We start from the raw sequence: 18,706 nt of genomic DNA, 5'->3' as shown, positions 1-18,706 counted from the left end.
TTATCATATCACATATCAAAAGAGCATGGGCTATATACATAATATATATCTCCAATCACCCATACCGCTACTCATACTCATGTAACGTATGTACAAACACTCATCTAAAACAGTCCCAACAAATCATCTTGAGCACCACCCCTCTGCTGCGCTTGTCCCTGTGATTGAGCCGGACTAGTAACACCATTACCATTACCCAACCCTTGAGGAGGAGAACCCAATCCAGTCAATCCAGCAAACGCATCATGCGTAGTATTCGTATCTTGTCGATCATCTTGTAATCCCTGTATCCCACTAACAGTAGATTTCGGAGCGACCGGCTGAGCAGCCGGAGTGGTCATCGAAGCAGTAGAGAACAAGTCCATCAATTCGTCCAAGGGGTTGGTCGATTTAGCAACGTTCGATATCGTACTTGATGATATACCACCGTTACCCAGCATTGATAATGACTGTGAACCACCAGCGGAAGATGGTTGCGGCTCGTCGTCTGCATCGAAATCCAAAAGGTTCTCTGCTTGTTGACCTGCTACGACGGTTTGTAACGCCTTTTCTCGGGCGTTCTCTTCCTCGGGTCTATCAAATTATAGCATCAGTGACTACGCTCACGGGTTGATGATCATCTGAGGCGGACGCGTAACTCACTCCAATGCTCGTCTTTGCATTTCCTCAGCACCCAATCTACCTTTACCAATGAACGTAGCAGCAGGTTTATGGTAGACACTCGCTAAGCTCGATACCTCAGCGAGGAGTTCTTCGAGTATGGCTGGTGCGACTGTGGTCTGAGGTAGTGATATAGGTGGTCGAACAGCAAGTACAACGGACTATGATATTCACAGAATAGTAAATTAGCATTACATTATCTCGATGTGCAGTGAGGAAGCGTAAAACCACTCACCTTAGCAGCAGCGGGATCTGACGAGAGCAACCTCCAATAGATATACGCTCTATCCCTTACATCCGCAGAATCACAATCCTTCGTAGCTGCTTGTAAGACCTTTTGAACGATTGTCTGACTTTCATCCGGTTTCTTCAAGAACAACTTGACAATGGCAGTGAGAGTTTGCAGTTGCACCTTCGGATAAGATGGGTACAAGTCAGCTTCTTCTGATGTTACCAACACTGAGCTGTCAACTAAGGTACGGATATACTCACAGGATAACTTTCTTCCTTGAACGATTCTAGGAAAGTTCCCAACAACTCATCTGCATTCTCGATTTTCTCGGCATATTCACCAATGATCCAGATCAAAGAAGCTTTGGCTTCTGGCTCATCGAGTTCTTCGAGGTTCGCGCATAACGTGGGAATTATACCTTCGTAAGAGTGTGGGTATTTTCGGAATATATCCTGGTGCGAGAAACGATATGTCAATACCATCGATCGAACGTGTGGCAATGAAGACAATTAGGTGATGAGAAAACCTCATATACGAAATACAAATTGTAAACTCACCTTGATGACTATGACCGCTTCCTGTACCACGTAGCTCACTCTAGTCTCTATCAACTCCATCAAAACTCCCACACATCTTTCAGCAGCTTCATCAATCTTGATAGCCACTTGACCAACTGCTCTGACCGCTTTCCTCACAAAGTCAACATCGACTTCTGAGGCGTACCTAAGAGCACGAACGGATGATGTCAGCTAATCAGACCTATATCGATAAACATTGACAATCGGCAACTAACTCCTTCAACTCTCCCAAAAGCGTATCAACATTCTTCTCACTAGCCAATCTAACCATTATATCCAATTTCTCAACTTTGACATAAGGTGGATCATTGTATTTACAGAAAAACACCCTCATCTCATTGGCTAATATGTCAGGTCGTTTCTGAAGTAACAAGTTGATATTTCGCAAAGCGACCCATTGGACCTCAGGTGGTGAGGATATGAGTGTTACTGTAGAGCCGTGCTCACACACATCAGCATAGATAACCAGAGAAGAGAAGACAAAGCAATACAATCGAGATAGAAGGAAATGTACATACCTAATGGAGGAGCCATCTTTCTAGTGAGCGATTTAATCAGATCTTCTCGAGTCACCGCTTTCATATGTATCATAATCACCTAGAATGATCGAAAAGTCACCATCAGCATCGGCGCATAATTTTCAAAGCACGAGACGAAGATAGTTTATCAAATCATTCTACTCACCTTGACAGCACCGAGAACCACCGCCGCATTCACATGTTGGAATTGAGGCATCACCCTCTCGCAGATATGTTCCGATTCCTTTTCATCCAAAGCCTTATACCTCGCCAAAGTATTCAAGATCGCTATTCTACCCCATTCGGAACATTCGTTCAGCGCTACCAGCAATTTAGTCAACGTAGGTGGATCGATGATGAATAGTTCTGGGTTGGGTTTGGATGATGGTGGAGGTGATGATCTTCCTGGTGAGGTGGGGGGAGTATCAGGAAGATTAAGGGAGGCTTCGTATATGTCTGCGAGGGCTGCTACAGCATTGGCTACGACCTGTAAAATACATCGAGCAGTGAGTCAGTCCATCTACAATCCAACGCTTTGTTGCTCATTGACTGCAATGTATTACTTTAGTATGGATTCACTCACCATAGGATTCCCATCTCCGATTAAATCCCTTAACGTCTCGACAAACCCATACTCCACACATAATTCAGGTTTCAGATCGAACACTTTGGCGACACACAGCGCAGCGGTCTTTCGGACATAGGGATTATCATCTTTCAGACATCTCGATAGTGGTGACGCCAGGTAATCTAGGATCTTCTCGGCACGGAGGATAGACATGGTTCGGATGGCTAATGCTCGGACAAGTGGGTTGGGATCGGCAGTGTCCTGTCAATTGGATTGAGTTGGATTGAGTTATCCAACATAAATCAGCTCATCATTCTGGTGATGTGTAAAGGTAAGTTGGGCTAGCTAATCTCACCTTGACAAATGTATTCACAGCCAGAATCACCAACTCAGGTTGTGTCTTAGCGTAATTCATGAGATATAGATAAACCAATTTCTTCTGTTCCAAATCGTCTGTTTGCTATTATTATTACAGCATCATCGTTAGCAGGATATCATTATATGATGTGACGAAGTGATCTATATGATTGTACATGATTTCGAGATACAGAGATGATAAAAACACTGTGATATACCAACTTACCATATTCTTCACGACATCCGGGAACAGTCCACTACAATCTTTACCTATCGTATGATTCGCAATCACCCTCTTGATAGCATCTGCTCGTTTATCCCGATACTCCGAGTTCAGCTGTTGACGAAGCTCGTAGTTCTCTCCTACTCGTTCAAACGGAATACAGTGGATTCATGGGATTCGATCGAAGGTTGAAATTAGTCGTGGGAGTTAGGTGATTCGATGATAAGTCATAAATGTCGAAAACGCGGATGAAAAAAGGATAAGAACGAAGATAGATGGATTGGGAGATATGATTCAAGGGAGTTGACAGACGTCTGATCAGCTGCTCTTCGACACTGCCTGGACAAACGAGAGAGATCTAACACATACCCTTCCGGGGAGGAGCCATAGCCATCTTGTCTGGTTACTTCTACTTCTAATTCTGGTAGTCAGGTGGGGTATACTAAGGGGGGAGACAGCACTGTGATAGATGAAGAAGAGGTATATGGAGGTGATCTGATGATATATGGGAAGGTAGGTAATGAAGATGGTCAATATCATTTCACCTGTTGTCGTTGTTTCATCTAACGAGTACGCGAATGGATGATGCGTCAATCACCACCAACACTTCGACACGTGGCACTGCTCATGGCTGATTCTGGATGATAATGACAATGACAATGACAAACCCTCAATCATACATGCATACATACACACTGATGTACATGCCCTTCTACAATCTACCATCAACCAAGATATGACACATGAAAAAAGAAAAACGCAAAGTCCGATTAAAAGAAAAGGGAATTAAGAATCAGTGGTAGATTTGGGCTTGGGTTTACGAAGCAAAACGGCATCATCGTCCATTTCATCTTCCGTACTTTCATTTCCACTCTTACTCGTAACCTCTTCTGAATCAGAGTTGGATGATTTCTTGATATCGAGATGTATTGTACCTTTCTCTTGATCTTCAATATGCTCCTTCTCTTTCTCTTTCGGTATAGCAGGTTCAGATTCAGGTTGCTCTACTACTGCTGGTTCATGTTTGACAGCAGATGAAGGTCCAGGTTCAGATATCTCCCGGAGAGTCTCCAACATCTTCTCTCTAGTATCTTCAGATAATTTAGTAACGTCATCCGCAGTGAGTCCAACAGTAGGTATAGGAGGCAAAACTATTTACCATCAAAAAACAAACAATCAGTATGTCCACCTACACCAATGTGCCGAATTATAAACAAGACTTACCCCTGATCTTCAATTTGCCATTTTCAAACCTGGTTCTCCCATCAAACAGCCTATGGTAGTTCTCTACCACTACAGGAACGATGGGGACTTGGGCTTGTACAGCCAAGTGGAAGGCACCTTTCTTGAAGGGGAGTAAAGCGGGCTCGGCTGAGGATGATCTTGTACCTTCGGGAAAGACCCATAACGATACCTGTGAAAGCACACCCCATCAGCTTACCGAGTCCTCTTGTATAAACTGTTGAGAGCAAAAGAGCTCTAAATGCAGAAGCACTCGCCCCCTTCTTCTTCATATCGTCTCCGGCGGCTTGCAGAGCAGCCATAGCGTCGACTCGATTAGATCGATTCACAAATACCGCTCCGGACAGTGACACTAAAATCGAACATAGGGATAAATCAGCTACTTGAATGAATATCCGGGTTGGAGCAGAAGCTGAACCTACTAAACTGTCCTAAACCAGGCGTATATTTCAATTCACGTTTAGCCATTATAGCTGCTCTTTTAGGGAATATCCTCCCTAGATAAAGTATATCAAGGAAACTGCGCATTGGTACGATCAGCTGATTTGACCTTGAGCGATCATGCTGCAGCTAAAGCTCATTTATAACGAACCTCTGATGATTCCCTACTAAGACTGCACTCTGTTCCTTCCCTCCTCTAGCAGTCAACAGCCCCGTCAAGTGTTCTTCACCTTCTACATCGAATGTTATTCCCACTGCAGGTGAACAAGTGAGGTAGAACGATCGGGCAACGAGGTAATTGATGTTCAGCCGCTACATGAACGTTATCAGCACAAAGCACAGGTACACAACTTGCTTGATTGGGTATACCCAACAGCTGAGCGATAGTCGTCAGGTGGCAAAGACTCACTTGTCCAGTTACAGTAGCTAAAATACTGACCACCACACCCCACAGACTCAAAGCTCCCAGCGTTGATACATACAATGTAAGATGGTAGTAGAATCTCGCTCGCTGGTATTTCCTAGATAATACACCCAGGGTCGATAATGCCAAAGTGGAGGCTAGAGCTATGGGTTTGAGCAGCCAGCCTAGTGCCATCGTGCTGAACAGACTGAGAGATGATCTGTCAAGTTGTATATGTCTATAGTGTATAGTCTATGTTCTATGGTATGATATCTGAGTGATGCTTGAAGATGTTGATGTGATTGATATGTTGATGAACGTGTACAAAGTGAGGAAGAGGAAGAAGAGGAGGATGAAGTGTTCAACAACATGGGACATGGGGAAATCGAGATTGAGACAGACACTAACTGTCAGTCACCCGGTTTAGGCTTATCCGGCGGATCATCTACACATTATATTCATGTCACCCATTTAAGCAGCGGTATGACGTTCTCAGTGTCACCCGAGCGACAACAACAAACAGACAGCAGTCAGACCAAGCAAGATGATTCATATATAGCCTAAGCAGTGGAAGAACCAAATAACCGCAGGTGTTTCAGTGATCTACAATTTGGCCGAGATGGTGAGGTCCTACCAACGCCTGCTTATATTCCCACTTCAACCTAATCTCTTGCACTCTTCGTAGTCCACCAGAACAGTCGATATACCTCAGGAAGTCATTGCAGCCTTGAAGAAGTTCAGGTTCACCAATAGAAAAGGTACAGCTGCTATCTCAGGTGGGTAACAAAATGCTGAATTATCACGCAGGACTACTGTTTGCGAAGGACAGAGGTGTGAATCCTTGTGTGCTGATGAACAATGCGATGAACGTCTAGTCAAAATCGTTAAATCCAGTCTATCAATGGCGGTAGATGAGGAATTCGAGGATCAGTCAATTGAAGAGATAGCTGAGGGTGAGTTTATAAGTTACTCAAAAAGCATGCGAAAGATGAATTTCTGACTTCCTGCTGTCTTGCACGCAGAATTACCGGAGAATCATCCTCGTTATGTACTGCTATCTCACGAATTGGTAAGTTCAAACCCATACGGATAACCAAGGGTTAACTGACTCGTGTGTGCTGTCACGTAGAAACATAAAGATGGACGTATATCGTATCCCTTAATATTAATCAATTGGTGAGTCAATTTAGCCTTTCATATGCCCACGTATACTGACGTTTCAATGTGATGATTAGGGCACCAAGTGGAGCACCTATGGAATTGATGACTCTCCATGCTAGTTCTCTGAATTACTTCCAGCAAGTGGCAGAGGTAGCCAAGGTAAGGCAACTGCAATTAACCAGCGGAAGGGAGCTGATATACCGTATCTGGACGTAGGTACTGGAAGTGAGAGATGGAGCGGAAGGGTTGGATACTAAAGCCGTGGACGATAAGTTGCTTGCTAACTAAGATAATAGTCCTGAGATTGTATGAAGTAAGTATGAATACAATTATCTGCTTTGTGCACCCAATTAGGGCTGGAAGACCAATCACAACATCACAAGGAAGCTCCAGCATGGAGAGGAATCATCGAGATGTAGATCAATTAAAGACGATGTTCGATAACATGATATACTAATTCAGATATAGCTATACAAGAATTCACCTTGGACCTCTAAAGTACCAACTCATCCACCAACAATATCAAGATCACGACTGTCCAGTGTTACGGCTTTACTTATCATGGTTGACCCTTTCCTTCCTGTCTAAACTTCCTCTCCCCATCGTTCTCATTCCACCTGTCCCTCTTCCTCCTCCACCAGAGAATAATATCCAATTTCCACCATTTCGTCTGCTTCTTCATCCATCTCCTGAACCTACTTACGACATGGGAAAGTCGGGTCAATCCCCTTTTCAAACTCGAGTAAGCGAATATCAAGAAGAACGCAAAGGAAAGTGGGATGGAGATTTCCCAAAAGTATATCGGAGACCTTGAGAGGTCAGCGAATCGCTCGAAGCCCTATTGATCACTCTAATTATTAGTGTTACATGTTCATTTAGGGAAGATATTTAGGGACGTACCATCGAGAAATATGAAGCCTTTAACAGATTGTTAGCTTTGTCCCGATTGATCTAATGATACTGATTCAGGAGTACTTACAATAAAGGTCAACGCTATTCGAGGCTCATTCAGCAGAGTACATAGTTCAGATTTGCTGTATCGTTGTATTTGGTGAGTTACTTACGAAGAAAAACGATGGTAACAATCGCTAATCTCTCCATCGAATCATTCGCTCGTGTCGATAGCATGTTCTACTCTTCAAAGTCAATCTCATATTTTGGGCATATAAGAATGTACAGTACAATTAACCGTTGTGAATGTGGAATCGAAGACTCACGAAACAATAATTTTCCAAATTCTTACCTTTCTCCAACAGATCTTCGGTATCTTCCATGACCCTCCCTAACGTTTCTTTACCTTGTTCAAGCATCATAACTGCCTTACGGTTCATCCTCATTAGGTTTTCGTCCGTTTCTTGTTCTGCTGCAACGGCTCTGCTCGCTGCATAATGCCGTGAAAGCTTGTCGTTCAGTTGGGACATAGGTTTCAATCGTTTTTTGAATTCTTGTAGATGTACGACTAAGCGATGTACTTCTTCTGTACTTATAGACTGCTGAGATGCGTTTAAATGTCAGCCCCCGTAGGTAGCAGCAAACAACAAAGAGTCGATACAATATGGATCTCACGGAGAAATCGATCTTCAGTTGATCTTCCCAATCGCTTAATCGTTTATCAACATTTTGCACTATCTGTTTAAAAGTCCTCGGTCTGATCAGCGAACGAGTCATATATGTTAAGCTTTGACCAGACTCACAGTCGAACAGAATCCGATAGCTGTGATGACCACAGATTCAGGAGATCCATTGTCAGACAGTCATACATACACACAGACACTTACTCCGATGTACCATACTCAACCCCAATAACTGTGCATTCGCAACTATATCCACCTCACCTGGTATAGCCATATCTACATAGATGCTCCGGACGACCACTCGTGAGGCCGGACAATCATAATATGAATGAGTGATAGTGAACAGGATGTTCACTAAAACACACATGGCAAGTCATCAGTGTTCTACAACAGATATATATGTATATGTGTATCGGAGTTCATATCGGAGTTCATGTTGGAGATGCAGGATTGGTAAAATCACGATTCAGTACCGACTCACAAGAAGGGATGACGAAGACACTCAGAAATCCTCTCCTAATCATCTTCTCCACATCCACATCACCGTTCCCATTACCAGATCTTTCGTCGGACATTGAGCACTTATCAGCCTTGAAGACGTTCTTGACCATATCATATATCGGAGTCTCAGCCATAGACTTGGGTGTATCCTGTATGAGAAGTTGGATGTACATGTACGAAGGGTGGATTTCAAGATGGGATCGATGATGTCGATTTTCAGAGTGAGTAAGGTGGTCCATGATAGTCGATTTTGGCAGACTGATCCAGTTTGGACAGCTCAGTGAACAAAGATGAATTTCGGCAAGATGGTAAGAGTATCGGATCGTTGATGTTGTACTCACCCGCATAAGTCTGTTATTCCACATATCACCTTTTCTTCGATTCCTAGGATATTCACTACCGTTCCCAAATATGCCGATCCAGCATCAATCATCAACACTGCAGTATCCAGTATCAAAGTTGATTCGTACTCACCCCATAGACACTCCTCGTCCTCTTTCTCTTCCTTGAGTACCTTCAGTCTCTCCAACTGATCCTGGGGGTTTTTCTGATTGATCATCTCCATTAGTGCAGGCTGCACGATAGAGGTATCACGAGTATACTTCCTGGCCTACATCGATCGATATATATTTCTAAGTTGAATTCAAGGATTTTGCAGTACTGTATAAAATTTTATTGACTCACTATAACATATACATGATCCTTCTTAATACTTTTCAGAAACGGATCATCGAGATTATCATTCCTATCGAGTCCAGTTTCCAACCTCGCTGATAGACGTTGAATCAGTTCAGGTGGGATGATATTCTATGTTTTCTTGTCAATATCTACTTGCTCTCCTCTGTGGGATCTCATGAATTTATCACGCGGATAGAAGACCAGGTGAATCAAGCTTACCACGTCAGAACATTGTTGATTTCGCGAGGTGTCATCGTTGTTATCAGATGTGTCTGTACTTGATCTCGCCACATCGGATTGTTCATGGTTGTCCGAAGAGGATGTAAGATTGTTATCGGCACTCTCGGACGTCATGTTGCATTGCAAAAATGGATGCCAGCTGATTCGTCAAACATGAGGTTTTAGTATGTTGTATCACCTCATTAGCTTAGGGTCAAGTAAATTGCAAGGACCCGAGCACTAAGGAGAGAATCTCAGAACCTGAAAGTGGGGGAATAACGTCTGGGCATCAGACCTCCCATCCTTTGATCGTGCATCAGATCTTGTAAAGATTCAAGGGTGGGAAAGCTTTGACAGATTGTATTGGCCGTTTAAGGCCGACTAGAAATGTCTCTGAATAGAGAACATCCTTTAACATTATGATAACTGTATCACAGATCCGACCATCGTGCTTCACCGGAGGGATATTGTATACAGTAACAGTAACATAAAAGCGTTGACTACACAATATTATCTATACCTTGTGAAGGAGGTCTAGGTGCAAATGACATATAGCTGGGCCCAAGGGGTGTATATATGGGATAGCCACCCATTGGCCTTGCCATTGGCGAGTTCTCAGGTATATATGGGGGGAACTGTTCTCGAGGCATATACGAAGGCGGTGGTAAATCCTGAGCTCGGAAAGTCCTAAAAATCCCTTTAAGCTTTTCAAGCAGTCTATCCCTTCTCGCTCTATTAATCGGTCTTTGCCACCATTGATGTTTCAATCTCTGAAAACTCCTCGTTGTTTGAGTGCTATTAACATTCCGGACAACAAGGTTGAAAGCGAATTTGAAGAATCGCTTGAGGGTCGAATACGCAAAGATGAGGAAGAAGAATATAGACAAGGGAACGGATATCTTCCAGAAGAATGAAGGTGTTCGATCAAGAACAGTGAAATCTTTGAAACCCTGCGAGCCGTGCAAGCATCAGGCCGTATACATACTTGTCTTATGAGTCGGATCTGGAGCAGTGCTGTTGGGTGGGTAGCTACTCACCATCGAGAAATACGAAGCCTGCAGAGGTCAATTAGCTCCTTCGGTCTCTTGTTCAAAGTGATAGACTTACAATGAAAGTCAAAGCTGCAAGGTTAAGGGTGAACAAGATGTCAGCAGGTGAAGTCCTGATAAAGCGTATCGGGTACTCACGAAGAAAGACGATGGTCACTATAGCCAATCGCTCCATTGAGTCGTTTGCTCGAGACGATAGCATGTTCTGAGTAATCCGAAGAAATCAGCATTCTGTTCGATATGGCAGCGAAGACAATGACCGAACACTCCCATGCTGGTCAAAGGCTAATGAACTTACAAAGCAGAAGGTCTCCAAGCTCTTGCACCTATCCATCAGATCCTGAAGATCCTCCGCAGCCCTACATCTCCCTTTCTCACTTTCTCGGAGGAAGATTGCAGCATGAGAAAGTGACACTTGTCGACGTTCATCCTCTTGGTCATCCTCGATTCTGAAGTGTTGGATCAGTTCTTCATGAACTGTCTGTAATTGGCGGAGATGTGAACCGAAGGTATGTAAATGGAGGATGATACGGTGAACCTCCTCTGCTCTTGTTGTCTACCAATTGTAAGGACCCATATCAGATATACACCACAATCCCCTGAACGGACTATATCAGACTTACAGAGACAGAGTGCCTCGCTTCATTTTCCCAGCTTCTGACTATTTCAGCGATATCTTTCACAGTCTGATGCAATCAAACATCAGTCAAACTTTGACCCCTCATTATGTTTGTATGGTACGAGCTTACATTCTCAGCACGTCTGACAGCTGCAGGCCATAAAAGTCAGACCCGATATGCCAAGTAATAGTTATTTACGGCATCTGTGCAGACCTTGTTGAATGAAACTCAATCCTAGTACCTCTGCATTATTTTCCTCATCTATAATATTTATGATATCCTTTGGCAATGGACCTTCAGTCATCCTGGTGGCAGGACAAACATAGCTCTGCGTTGTCGTAGTGATTAACACATTAACTAGGCGTATAGTAGACCTCATCAGCAATGTACCATTTCCATGTAGGGTATGTGATGAAAGACTGACTAAACGTACCTGAAGGAATCATATAAATACTGATAAACCCAGTTTTGATCATATCATTCACGTCTGCAAGCTCCAGTTTCAGCCTACTAGCTTTTGGATCTTCTGGTAGCTCAATCCTCCTGTAAGAAGGATGAACTTGGGCCTGGAGGACCATATTCCGGATCGAATTCGGCGTTCCATATACTGGGAAATGGATGGAAGTGGAAGATGGAGCCCTCTCGAAGTGAGGAGATTGGTCTTCTGGTCCAATCGCCCAAGGATGTTGCATCAATTCATCATACGGTAGACTACCAAGAGAGAACACAGAAGTTAGGTCCATGCAATACCATTTCAAAGCAAGACATTTGTCAACTCACCCACATAGTTCCGTTATACCTGCTATCAAGTTCATATCTCTACCATACACTCGAACTGAGCAATTCATATCTCAGTTGATACGGAAAGCTGCCTATATCTTGTTAGAAACTCACTCCATATACAGTCACCATCACTTCGCTTTCGCATCATATCTCTCAGCTTTTCAAGAAAGCGAGGGACTTCGACGGACCCGGATGGGAACATCAATTCTTCAAAAGCCTTTTTCGTAGACGGCAGGCGAGTAAAATTCTGTGCCTTTGGAGAGAAATATCTTTGTAAGTCATATCAACCTTATTTGAATGTTCGTCACCGACGTACCTTGACGATGACAATTCGACCTGCAAAATCCGGTGGCGAAGTCATCTGCCGGAAAAAGGCAAAACTTGAATTATCATTTCGGGGTGCGAAACCTCCTGCTGGTGGGGTTAGAGGAGGGAGCAGTGAATCGGTAGGGGAAGAAGACATGCTGAGTGGGTCAACAATCCTGTTGGTGCGCTTGATTGGCAATTGAAGTCCATGATGATATGGACATCGTCGTAGACATGTATTTATATATCTTCTGATAGGTTGGCACAGCAAAATCACCACGTGAATTGCTCATGTTCAAATCACCATCAGATATTGTGGTTGATACGCACAGAGCCTGTCCTTTGAAACCGATCCCTTCAGGAGATCTCATGGCTATGGCCGAGAATCTCAATGCGACCATTTCGCACCCCCCACTGAGATGAGATGAGATAGGATAGAATGGGTGTTTACTAATCTAAAATATGTTGCCACTACCAGGATTATCTGCTAGTTCACACGATTTATCATTATAGTTCCTGATGTCTTTTACTGTATCTACAGCAAGTACAGTGCCTGAACACAAACACATACATAGAATATTCCATTCTTTGTAATTCAACGTCTGGCTCTTTTCAATCTGGGGATCTTCCTTCCAGATGATGGAACCGGCGTTGCTGGCAACGGGATCGGCATTCCTGACAATGGGATTGGCATTCCCCACACTGGCATAGGGTTGAACGCACTCCAAGCAGGTACCGTTCCGTCCGTTCCCAGTGCGATAGGTGACAGATCAGGCAGAGGACGAAGAGGTTGACCGAGCGGGATAGCAGGTGGAGGTGGAGGCGGGCCAGGTGGTGGTGGGTACTGTACTTGTCCAGGTGAGGATCCATGTGGTGGTGGATATTGTACCGGTCCGGGTGGCAGTGACTCTTGAAATTGTCGTAAAGATGTCGAATAGGCTTTTCGTTCCCTCTCGAGTTCCCTCTTGAACTTTTCGTGACACCACCACTTCATCAAACTCTCAAAAACCCTCTGAGACCTTGCCCGTCTAAATCCCTTGATCAAGAAGTGAAAGGTAAATCTTATAAATCGTTTGAGATTGGAAAATGCGAATATGAAGAAGAACGCAATCGAAAGTGGGACGGAAATCTTCCAGAAATATACAGGGGTTTGGCTAAGGACGGTAAAATCGGTGAAACCCTATTGAAAAATAAGGTCATATTTGTAAGTGACTGTAAAACCGTTGAGATGTCGTTATGCTTGAGGAGTTTACTTTCCATTGAAAAATATGAAGCCTAACATCGCGTCACTTTCGCTGTCAGTCACTCTTGTATATTCGTACAATGTTTATACTGTACGTTAATCGCCACTCACCATGAACGTCAACGCTGTTCGTGAAAGGTTCATCAGCTTATATATTGATTGAAATCAGATGTAATGTAGATCACACAATCACACTGCAACTCACGAAGGAAGACTGTTGTAACTATCGCCAATCTCTCCATTGAATCGTTTGCTCGGGACGATAATATGTTCTGACAGAAGAGATCAGTTTTATCTTTATATATCTCGATATAGAACACTAAAGCTGAGCATGAGATGGAGAACAAGCAAAGTACGACAAAATGTGTGAAGTGCATATACTCACCAGACAGAAGGTCTCCAGGCGAATCCCTCTATTTATCAATCTCTGTAATTCGTTCGAAACCCTGTGCAGTGCTTTTTGGCTTTGTTCAATCACAACAACAGCCCGGGCAGCCACATCGATATCGATGACCTCCGATGCTTGTCCTGAAACATCCTTCTCTTTGTAGTAATTCAAGACCATTTCGTGAACAGGCTGTAGATCTTGTAATTCATCCTGACATGTGATCAGGTGATTGATCAGACGATGTATCTCTGCTGTTCTTGTAGTCTAAATAAAACATCGTTGAAGTCATCTTGAAACCAGGAACACCACCTATTGCGTTATAGAAACATCAGAGAAATCACCCACAGAGTAGTGATACTTTGCGTCGTTCTCCCAGACTTTCAGCATCGCAGCGATATCTCGTACGGTCTATTCCACATGTAGATGATCCTCAGTACATGGACTCTGTATATCGCAACTGATATAATAATAACAGGCTCACGATCGAAGCGTTTTCAATAGCTACGTTGCACATCAGTCAACATGTTCAACAAATACTGTCTTGTACATGTTTGAAGTTCCACTTACACCTATGTAACAGACTTGCTCCAAGTAACTCGGAATTGACGAGTATATCAATCTGACCGGGAATATCCAGTTGAGGATGAACAGCATACTCTGTCATGCGTGTTGCTGGAGACATATAGCTTTGAGGTGTAACGGTTATAACGACATTCACTACGATACTCAGACGTCAGATATGAGGATCAGCTTCGTTCCGAATTCTGAGTGTGTGTAATGAGAGTCGTCAAGAGCAACATGAACATACGTGAAGGAATGACGAATACACTGATAGATCCCTTTTTCATAATCTCGTCTACTTCTGTATCTGCCAAAGCCAATTTACTAGCCTCCGATCTCTTAGGAATAGTTGTTTCGTCGTCTTTGACGAATTTCGCGTTTAGCACCGCCTGCCTTTTCGAAGTAAGGGTTCCATATACTGGAAACTGCATCGAAGTATAGTTAGGGTGAATGAATGTTTCAGGACGATGATATCGATGTTGAGAGTAGAGGAGATGATGGAATAGTGTTTTCGATGGAAGACTTCGCAAGACCAGAGAAAGTGTATGTCAGCCTATATTATTTGTATATTAAGCCAGTTCAATAGAGCAGTCCGAAAACTCACCCGCATAATCTGGTTATACCCTCTACCAGACTTTGATCCATACCATAGATCCGGACTGTCCAAGAAGTCATAATCCCGTCAATAACGTTGTGAATACAAGTGCACCAGCTGAAACACTCACTCCAGATACTATCTTCCCCCCTTTTCTCCTCCATCATCTTCCTAACCTTATCTACAAAAATCGAAACCTCAATGGAAAGAGGGGGAGACATCATTTCCTCCACTTTCATTCCAAGTGGTCCAGACAAAACATCAGATCGAGAGTATACCCTTGCCTGTAAGCATTTTCCAGCTAGATCAGCACAGTCACAGCACTTTACTAATTGATAGTCAGCTATATGAAGGCCACTCACCTTCGCGATGATATATCCCTTGGGAAAATTCGAGATGCCTTCATCACTTTCATCGCCTTTCTCTTCTTCTCCTAGGTGAGTTTCCAGATAATCACGACCGGTTTCCAGCCTGTTTGCTAAGTGGTGTAATAGCTCATATGGAACAGGACTCTGCAAAGTCCCTTTAGTTCCATTCTACCCAGAGTCGGGGCTGTTTTATTTTGGTTGCTAGAACTTACCGGTCGAATATTCGAGTCGGGAGTGCCATATCTGTCAGTGGAAGTGTCTGAGCTTGACGTATTTGGTCGATGACTCGGATCCCTCTCGCTATCAGAGGTCATCTCTATTTGACTTCTGTGCTTTGGTAGTCCCACAGAGAGGTCAGAGGTCAGGCTTGATGAATGATCAGAAGGTGTATTTTGCGAGAGAATTAGAAATCAGATATAAATATCCTGCTCTTGATACGGTATCAATGTCCTGTGCTAAAAGCATCGTGCTCGGACATGATCCGATCTGTGCCCGATCATCGCTTGTTCGGCTCCCAGAGGTTGTTTGTGTTTGTGTTCGTGTCTACAGTTGTAGCTTCGTCCCCGTCGTTCATTCGATGATTGATCGTTTATTGTTCAATTACTGGTGAGGGGTGGAGCAGAGCCCAATTGGGTTCAACTCATTGATACTAAAATCTCCACTTTCGCCGTCTACACCGCATCATAATCACATACATGCATCAAGCTCTCACACCGTTGCGACAAGCTTGTACAGGGTGATTCTGGGGAGGGGGAGGGCGCAGTTAGACTAGTCTTTGAAAAGCGAGTTTATCATTTCCTCAGTCCAAAGGGACCCAAGTCCAGATACGACTTGTACGGATATACTGCACCTAAGCACAGCCAGATGACCGGCCTCAAAGCGATGTGTGTTGGCAGCAATATACCCCATAAAGTGGAATCCCAATTGTCAAGGGCTTCGTTGTGTGTTTGGTAGATCTGCTTGGACTCGACTTACACACCGTGGGAGAGTTGACGCGTTGACGCACGGATGATCTAGTACCCGGCCAGTCCACTCATCACCCACTCATCAGAAAGGAATGTCATGTCAATCTTCTTCTTCATTCTTTTTCATCTTTTCACTTCAACTTACTCAACTGCCATACGATACCCAAGTAGCAAGCATGACTACAGAACTCTCAGGTAAGCTGTTCTCCCTCTTCAATGCCATCATCATCGTGTTGACTGCATCTCTCTGCATGTCATAAGCGCGTTGTGCGCCGGCAGTTACTCTGCCTATCGGGCACTCAGCACCCGCTCACTCCCACCTTTCCGAATCCGAAAGTGATCTCACCGACCTTTCTGACATCGAAATGGATGAAGAAGACCCTCAAAGCCTTCAAGGGGATCCTTCTGAAGAAGATGTCAAACCCATCATCGACAAACGCCAAGCATCTCCTACCTGGGATAACAATACAGACGCCGATTCCGATTACGAAGCCAAACCTAACAAGAAGAAGGCTAAGAAGAGTTCCAGTACTTCGAATCCATCTGCCAGTAGAACTAAAGCTAATGAGAAAGGCAAAGGTAAACTTAAGAAGAAGAGAGGGAAGAAAATCGTAGATCCAGATGAGGAAGAGGACAAACCAAAAAAGAAAGTGGTTTTAGCCAAGGAAGTTTATTGGAAAGATATTCCCGATTGGGGTGATAGAACTGATTGTCCGCTGTTACGATTACCTGAAGATGTTCTGGATATGTGCTTTGGGCTGACAAGTGGTCTTGGTGTGAGTTATGCCGCACGTCGTGGTGAGAAGTTGAGCTGATGATTGTCATAGATTCGAGATTATGTGGCTCTCGCGGGAGTATCAAGATACTTCAAACATCACTTCACCCCCGATATCTTCCATGTAAGTCGTTACACTGCATTTTCATTTCCCCACAATTTGCGCTTATTCATATCTGGCTTCAGTCGATCTGCTGGTCCCGAGAAATCCATCATGTCTCAGCATTCTCCTCTCACGGAAGCAAAATCGTCAAGCCTGAGACACCTGCCTCGCCAATCACATCTTCAGCCGAGAAGTGGAGGACTGGAAGGTGGAATTACCCAAGAAGATCTATAAATACGGTAATCCGACCCACTATATACCCGCAGGTCCTCGTAAAGACTGGTCCGAGGCACAATACATCGTTTATAAGGAGGAACAAGCCAAGTGGAGGAGGAGTCAGCGCGATGCTCAAATTCAATGCATCAGAGAGAAAATGGACCAACAGGTACAGGAAGACAAAAAGAGCGAGGCTTTTGTTATGTTGAATGGTCGTAGTAGAAGGGTCTTAGCAGTTGTCAAAGGACGTGAAGATGGGGAACCTGCCATAGAAAAGGATTGAAGGGGTATACCTATCAGAGTCAAGGAGACTCCCAACGAGTCCAATACAGATCCGGACATTGAAGATATCCAGGAGAAGGAAGATAAGAACAAGCGAAATGAGGAGAAAAGTAGGGGAAAATCAACTAGGTCAAAACGATGGAGGGTTCCTGATACTGATACTGAAGAGGAATATGAGATACTACCTCATCAGTATATCAACGAAGACGAAATCCTCATCTACGATCATTGGCTTAACGAATGGCGTGATTTGGCGGTACAGTGGATCAACAATAGGAGAATCAATAAATCGGTAAGTCATGGGACACTCTCCATAGATCAGATGCGATCTTCTGACCCATGGTGTAGGAAGCCATGAGGATTTACAAGGTCACCGATTCAGAATTGCTTTGCCTCAAGCATGTTCTTGTCGTAAGTGAATCATCTAGACGGAAAGCATGGTAAGCTGACTACTTATCTTAGACTAACCCAATGAGTACTAAAACGTAAGTCTACCCACTGAGTTTCCGTGTCCTTACTGACATTTATCCGCATGGTGATATAGCCCGCAACAAGCGTAAGTGCAATATGTCCTAAACAACCGAATGTGGCTGCTTATTAGACTGTTGATCAGGTTCTTGGAAGCGGCAGTTGAAGCTCTCGCCTGGCGTTCGCATGGGGGTGTGCAAGGACACAAGCATGTGGCGAGAGGAGGTAATTCAGTACCGTGGGGGTTGTGTATCGGATTGCGAAGCTTGTGCTAGGGAGAACGACAGCGACTATGATTGGTAAACAGACATCGTTCCTAATTGCAGGGAATGACCATGAATGTCGTGGTAATTCTAGCGAGTCAGATTCACGAATTGGAAGGTTACCTGGGATAGTTCATGTATTGTAGTATATCATGTCATGCATGTCATCAACCATGTCTTGAGCCGTCGTGCATACCAATTCGAGTAGTCTACAGTACTGTACATATGGATGATGCAGCGTGGGAAAGTTGAGTCAACCTTGGGTCATCACCGCTGTAGTAATGGTCACGCTCGGACCCATTTGCAACCGGGTGGTCCACCTGAAACATCCCAGACATTCCTTTGATCCTTCGTCATCGCTCATTC

At 43.9% G+C, this 18,706-nt stretch overlaps 7 protein-coding genes across 7 annotated transcripts; 2 read left to right on the top strand and 5 right to left on the bottom strand.

The window, feature by feature from the left end:
• Window positions 1-104: 104 nt before the first annotated feature.
• V865_004038 (uncharacterized protein) lies at window positions 105-3,530 on the bottom strand (the record flags this gene model as incomplete). Its single annotated transcript, XM_066227823.1, has 12 exons — window positions 105-573; window positions 643-821; window positions 896-1,072; window positions 1,153-1,344; window positions 1,450-1,615; window positions 1,686-1,899; window positions 1,989-2,067; window positions 2,155-2,475; window positions 2,572-2,817; window positions 2,912-3,016; window positions 3,140-3,276; window positions 3,506-3,530. 12 exons carry the CDS (start codon window positions 3,528-3,530, stop codon window positions 105-107), a joined length of 2,310 nt encoding a protein of 769 aa, XP_066083920.1.
• A 392-nt stretch (window positions 3,531-3,922) lies between these two features.
• V865_004037 (uncharacterized protein) lies at window positions 3,923-5,417 on the bottom strand (the record flags this gene model as incomplete). The annotated part of the gene is made up of 6 exons (XM_066227822.1): window positions 3,923-4,287; window positions 4,361-4,550; window positions 4,636-4,730; window positions 4,801-4,898; window positions 4,971-5,131; window positions 5,229-5,417. 6 exons carry the CDS (start codon window positions 5,415-5,417, stop codon window positions 3,923-3,925), a joined length of 1,098 nt encoding a protein of 365 aa, XP_066083919.1.
• A 424-nt stretch (window positions 5,418-5,841) lies between these two features.
• On the top strand, window positions 5,842-6,671 carry V865_004036 (uncharacterized protein; the record flags this gene model as incomplete). Its single annotated transcript, XM_066227821.1, has 7 exons — window positions 5,842-5,844; window positions 5,908-5,998; window positions 6,098-6,175; window positions 6,245-6,291; window positions 6,352-6,398; window positions 6,458-6,542; window positions 6,600-6,671. 7 exons carry the CDS (start codon window positions 5,842-5,844, stop codon window positions 6,669-6,671), a joined length of 423 nt encoding a protein of 140 aa, XP_066083918.1.
• Window positions 6,672-6,942: 271 nt separating this feature from the next.
• On the bottom strand, window positions 6,943-9,490 carry V865_004035 (uncharacterized protein; the record flags this gene model as incomplete). The annotated part of the gene is made up of 13 exons (XM_066227820.1): window positions 6,943-7,221; window positions 7,284-7,301; window positions 7,363-7,376; window positions 7,448-7,514; window positions 7,601-7,873; window positions 7,950-8,012; window positions 8,078-8,097; window positions 8,162-8,311; window positions 8,439-8,716; window positions 8,800-8,854; window positions 8,933-9,068; window positions 9,143-9,265; window positions 9,356-9,490. 13 exons carry the CDS (start codon window positions 9,488-9,490, stop codon window positions 6,943-6,945), a joined length of 1,611 nt encoding a protein of 536 aa, XP_066083917.1.
• Window positions 9,491-9,855: 365 nt separating this feature from the next.
• Window positions 9,856-12,270, bottom strand: V865_004034 (uncharacterized protein; the record flags this gene model as incomplete). The annotated part of the gene is made up of 12 exons (XM_066227819.1): window positions 9,856-10,305; window positions 10,393-10,410; window positions 10,463-10,476; window positions 10,543-10,609; window positions 10,703-10,960; window positions 11,028-11,090; window positions 11,154-11,173; window positions 11,238-11,381; window positions 11,458-11,735; window positions 11,805-11,859; window positions 11,919-12,054; window positions 12,124-12,270. 12 exons carry the CDS (start codon window positions 12,268-12,270, stop codon window positions 9,856-9,858), a joined length of 1,650 nt encoding a protein of 549 aa, XP_066083916.1.
• Window positions 12,271-12,708: 438 nt separating this feature from the next.
• V865_004033 (uncharacterized protein) lies at window positions 12,709-15,582 on the bottom strand (the record flags this gene model as incomplete). Its single annotated transcript, XM_066227818.1, has 12 exons — window positions 12,709-13,293; window positions 13,468-13,481; window positions 13,562-13,628; window positions 13,742-14,008; window positions 14,090-14,152; window positions 14,226-14,245; window positions 14,312-14,461; window positions 14,553-14,827; window positions 14,910-14,964; window positions 15,031-15,184; window positions 15,263-15,412; window positions 15,481-15,582. The coding sequence occupies 12 exons, from the start codon at window positions 15,580-15,582 to the stop codon at window positions 12,709-12,711; spliced, it is 1,902 nt and encodes a 633-aa protein (XP_066083915.1).
• An 827-nt stretch (window positions 15,583-16,409) lies between these two features.
• V865_004032 (uncharacterized protein) lies at window positions 16,410-18,380 on the top strand (the record flags this gene model as incomplete). The annotated part of the gene is made up of 10 exons (XM_066227817.1): window positions 16,410-16,428; window positions 16,513-17,009; window positions 17,061-17,132; window positions 17,195-17,496; window positions 17,628-17,901; window positions 17,958-18,020; window positions 18,072-18,094; window positions 18,154-18,165; window positions 18,211-18,269; window positions 18,343-18,380. 10 exons carry the CDS (start codon window positions 16,410-16,412, stop codon window positions 18,378-18,380), a joined length of 1,359 nt encoding a protein of 452 aa, XP_066083914.1.
• Window positions 18,381-18,706: the final 326 nt, after the last annotated feature.

Source organism: Kwoniella europaea, chromosome 1 (assembly GCF_036810445.1).
Source record: "Kwoniella europaea PYCC6329 chromosome 1, complete sequence".
Lineage (NCBI taxonomy): Eukaryota > Fungi > Basidiomycota > Tremellomycetes > Tremellales > Cryptococcaceae > Kwoniella > Kwoniella europaea.
Note: the sequence above shows the minus strand (reverse complement) of the source record. Positions and strands in the feature narration are given on the sequence as shown.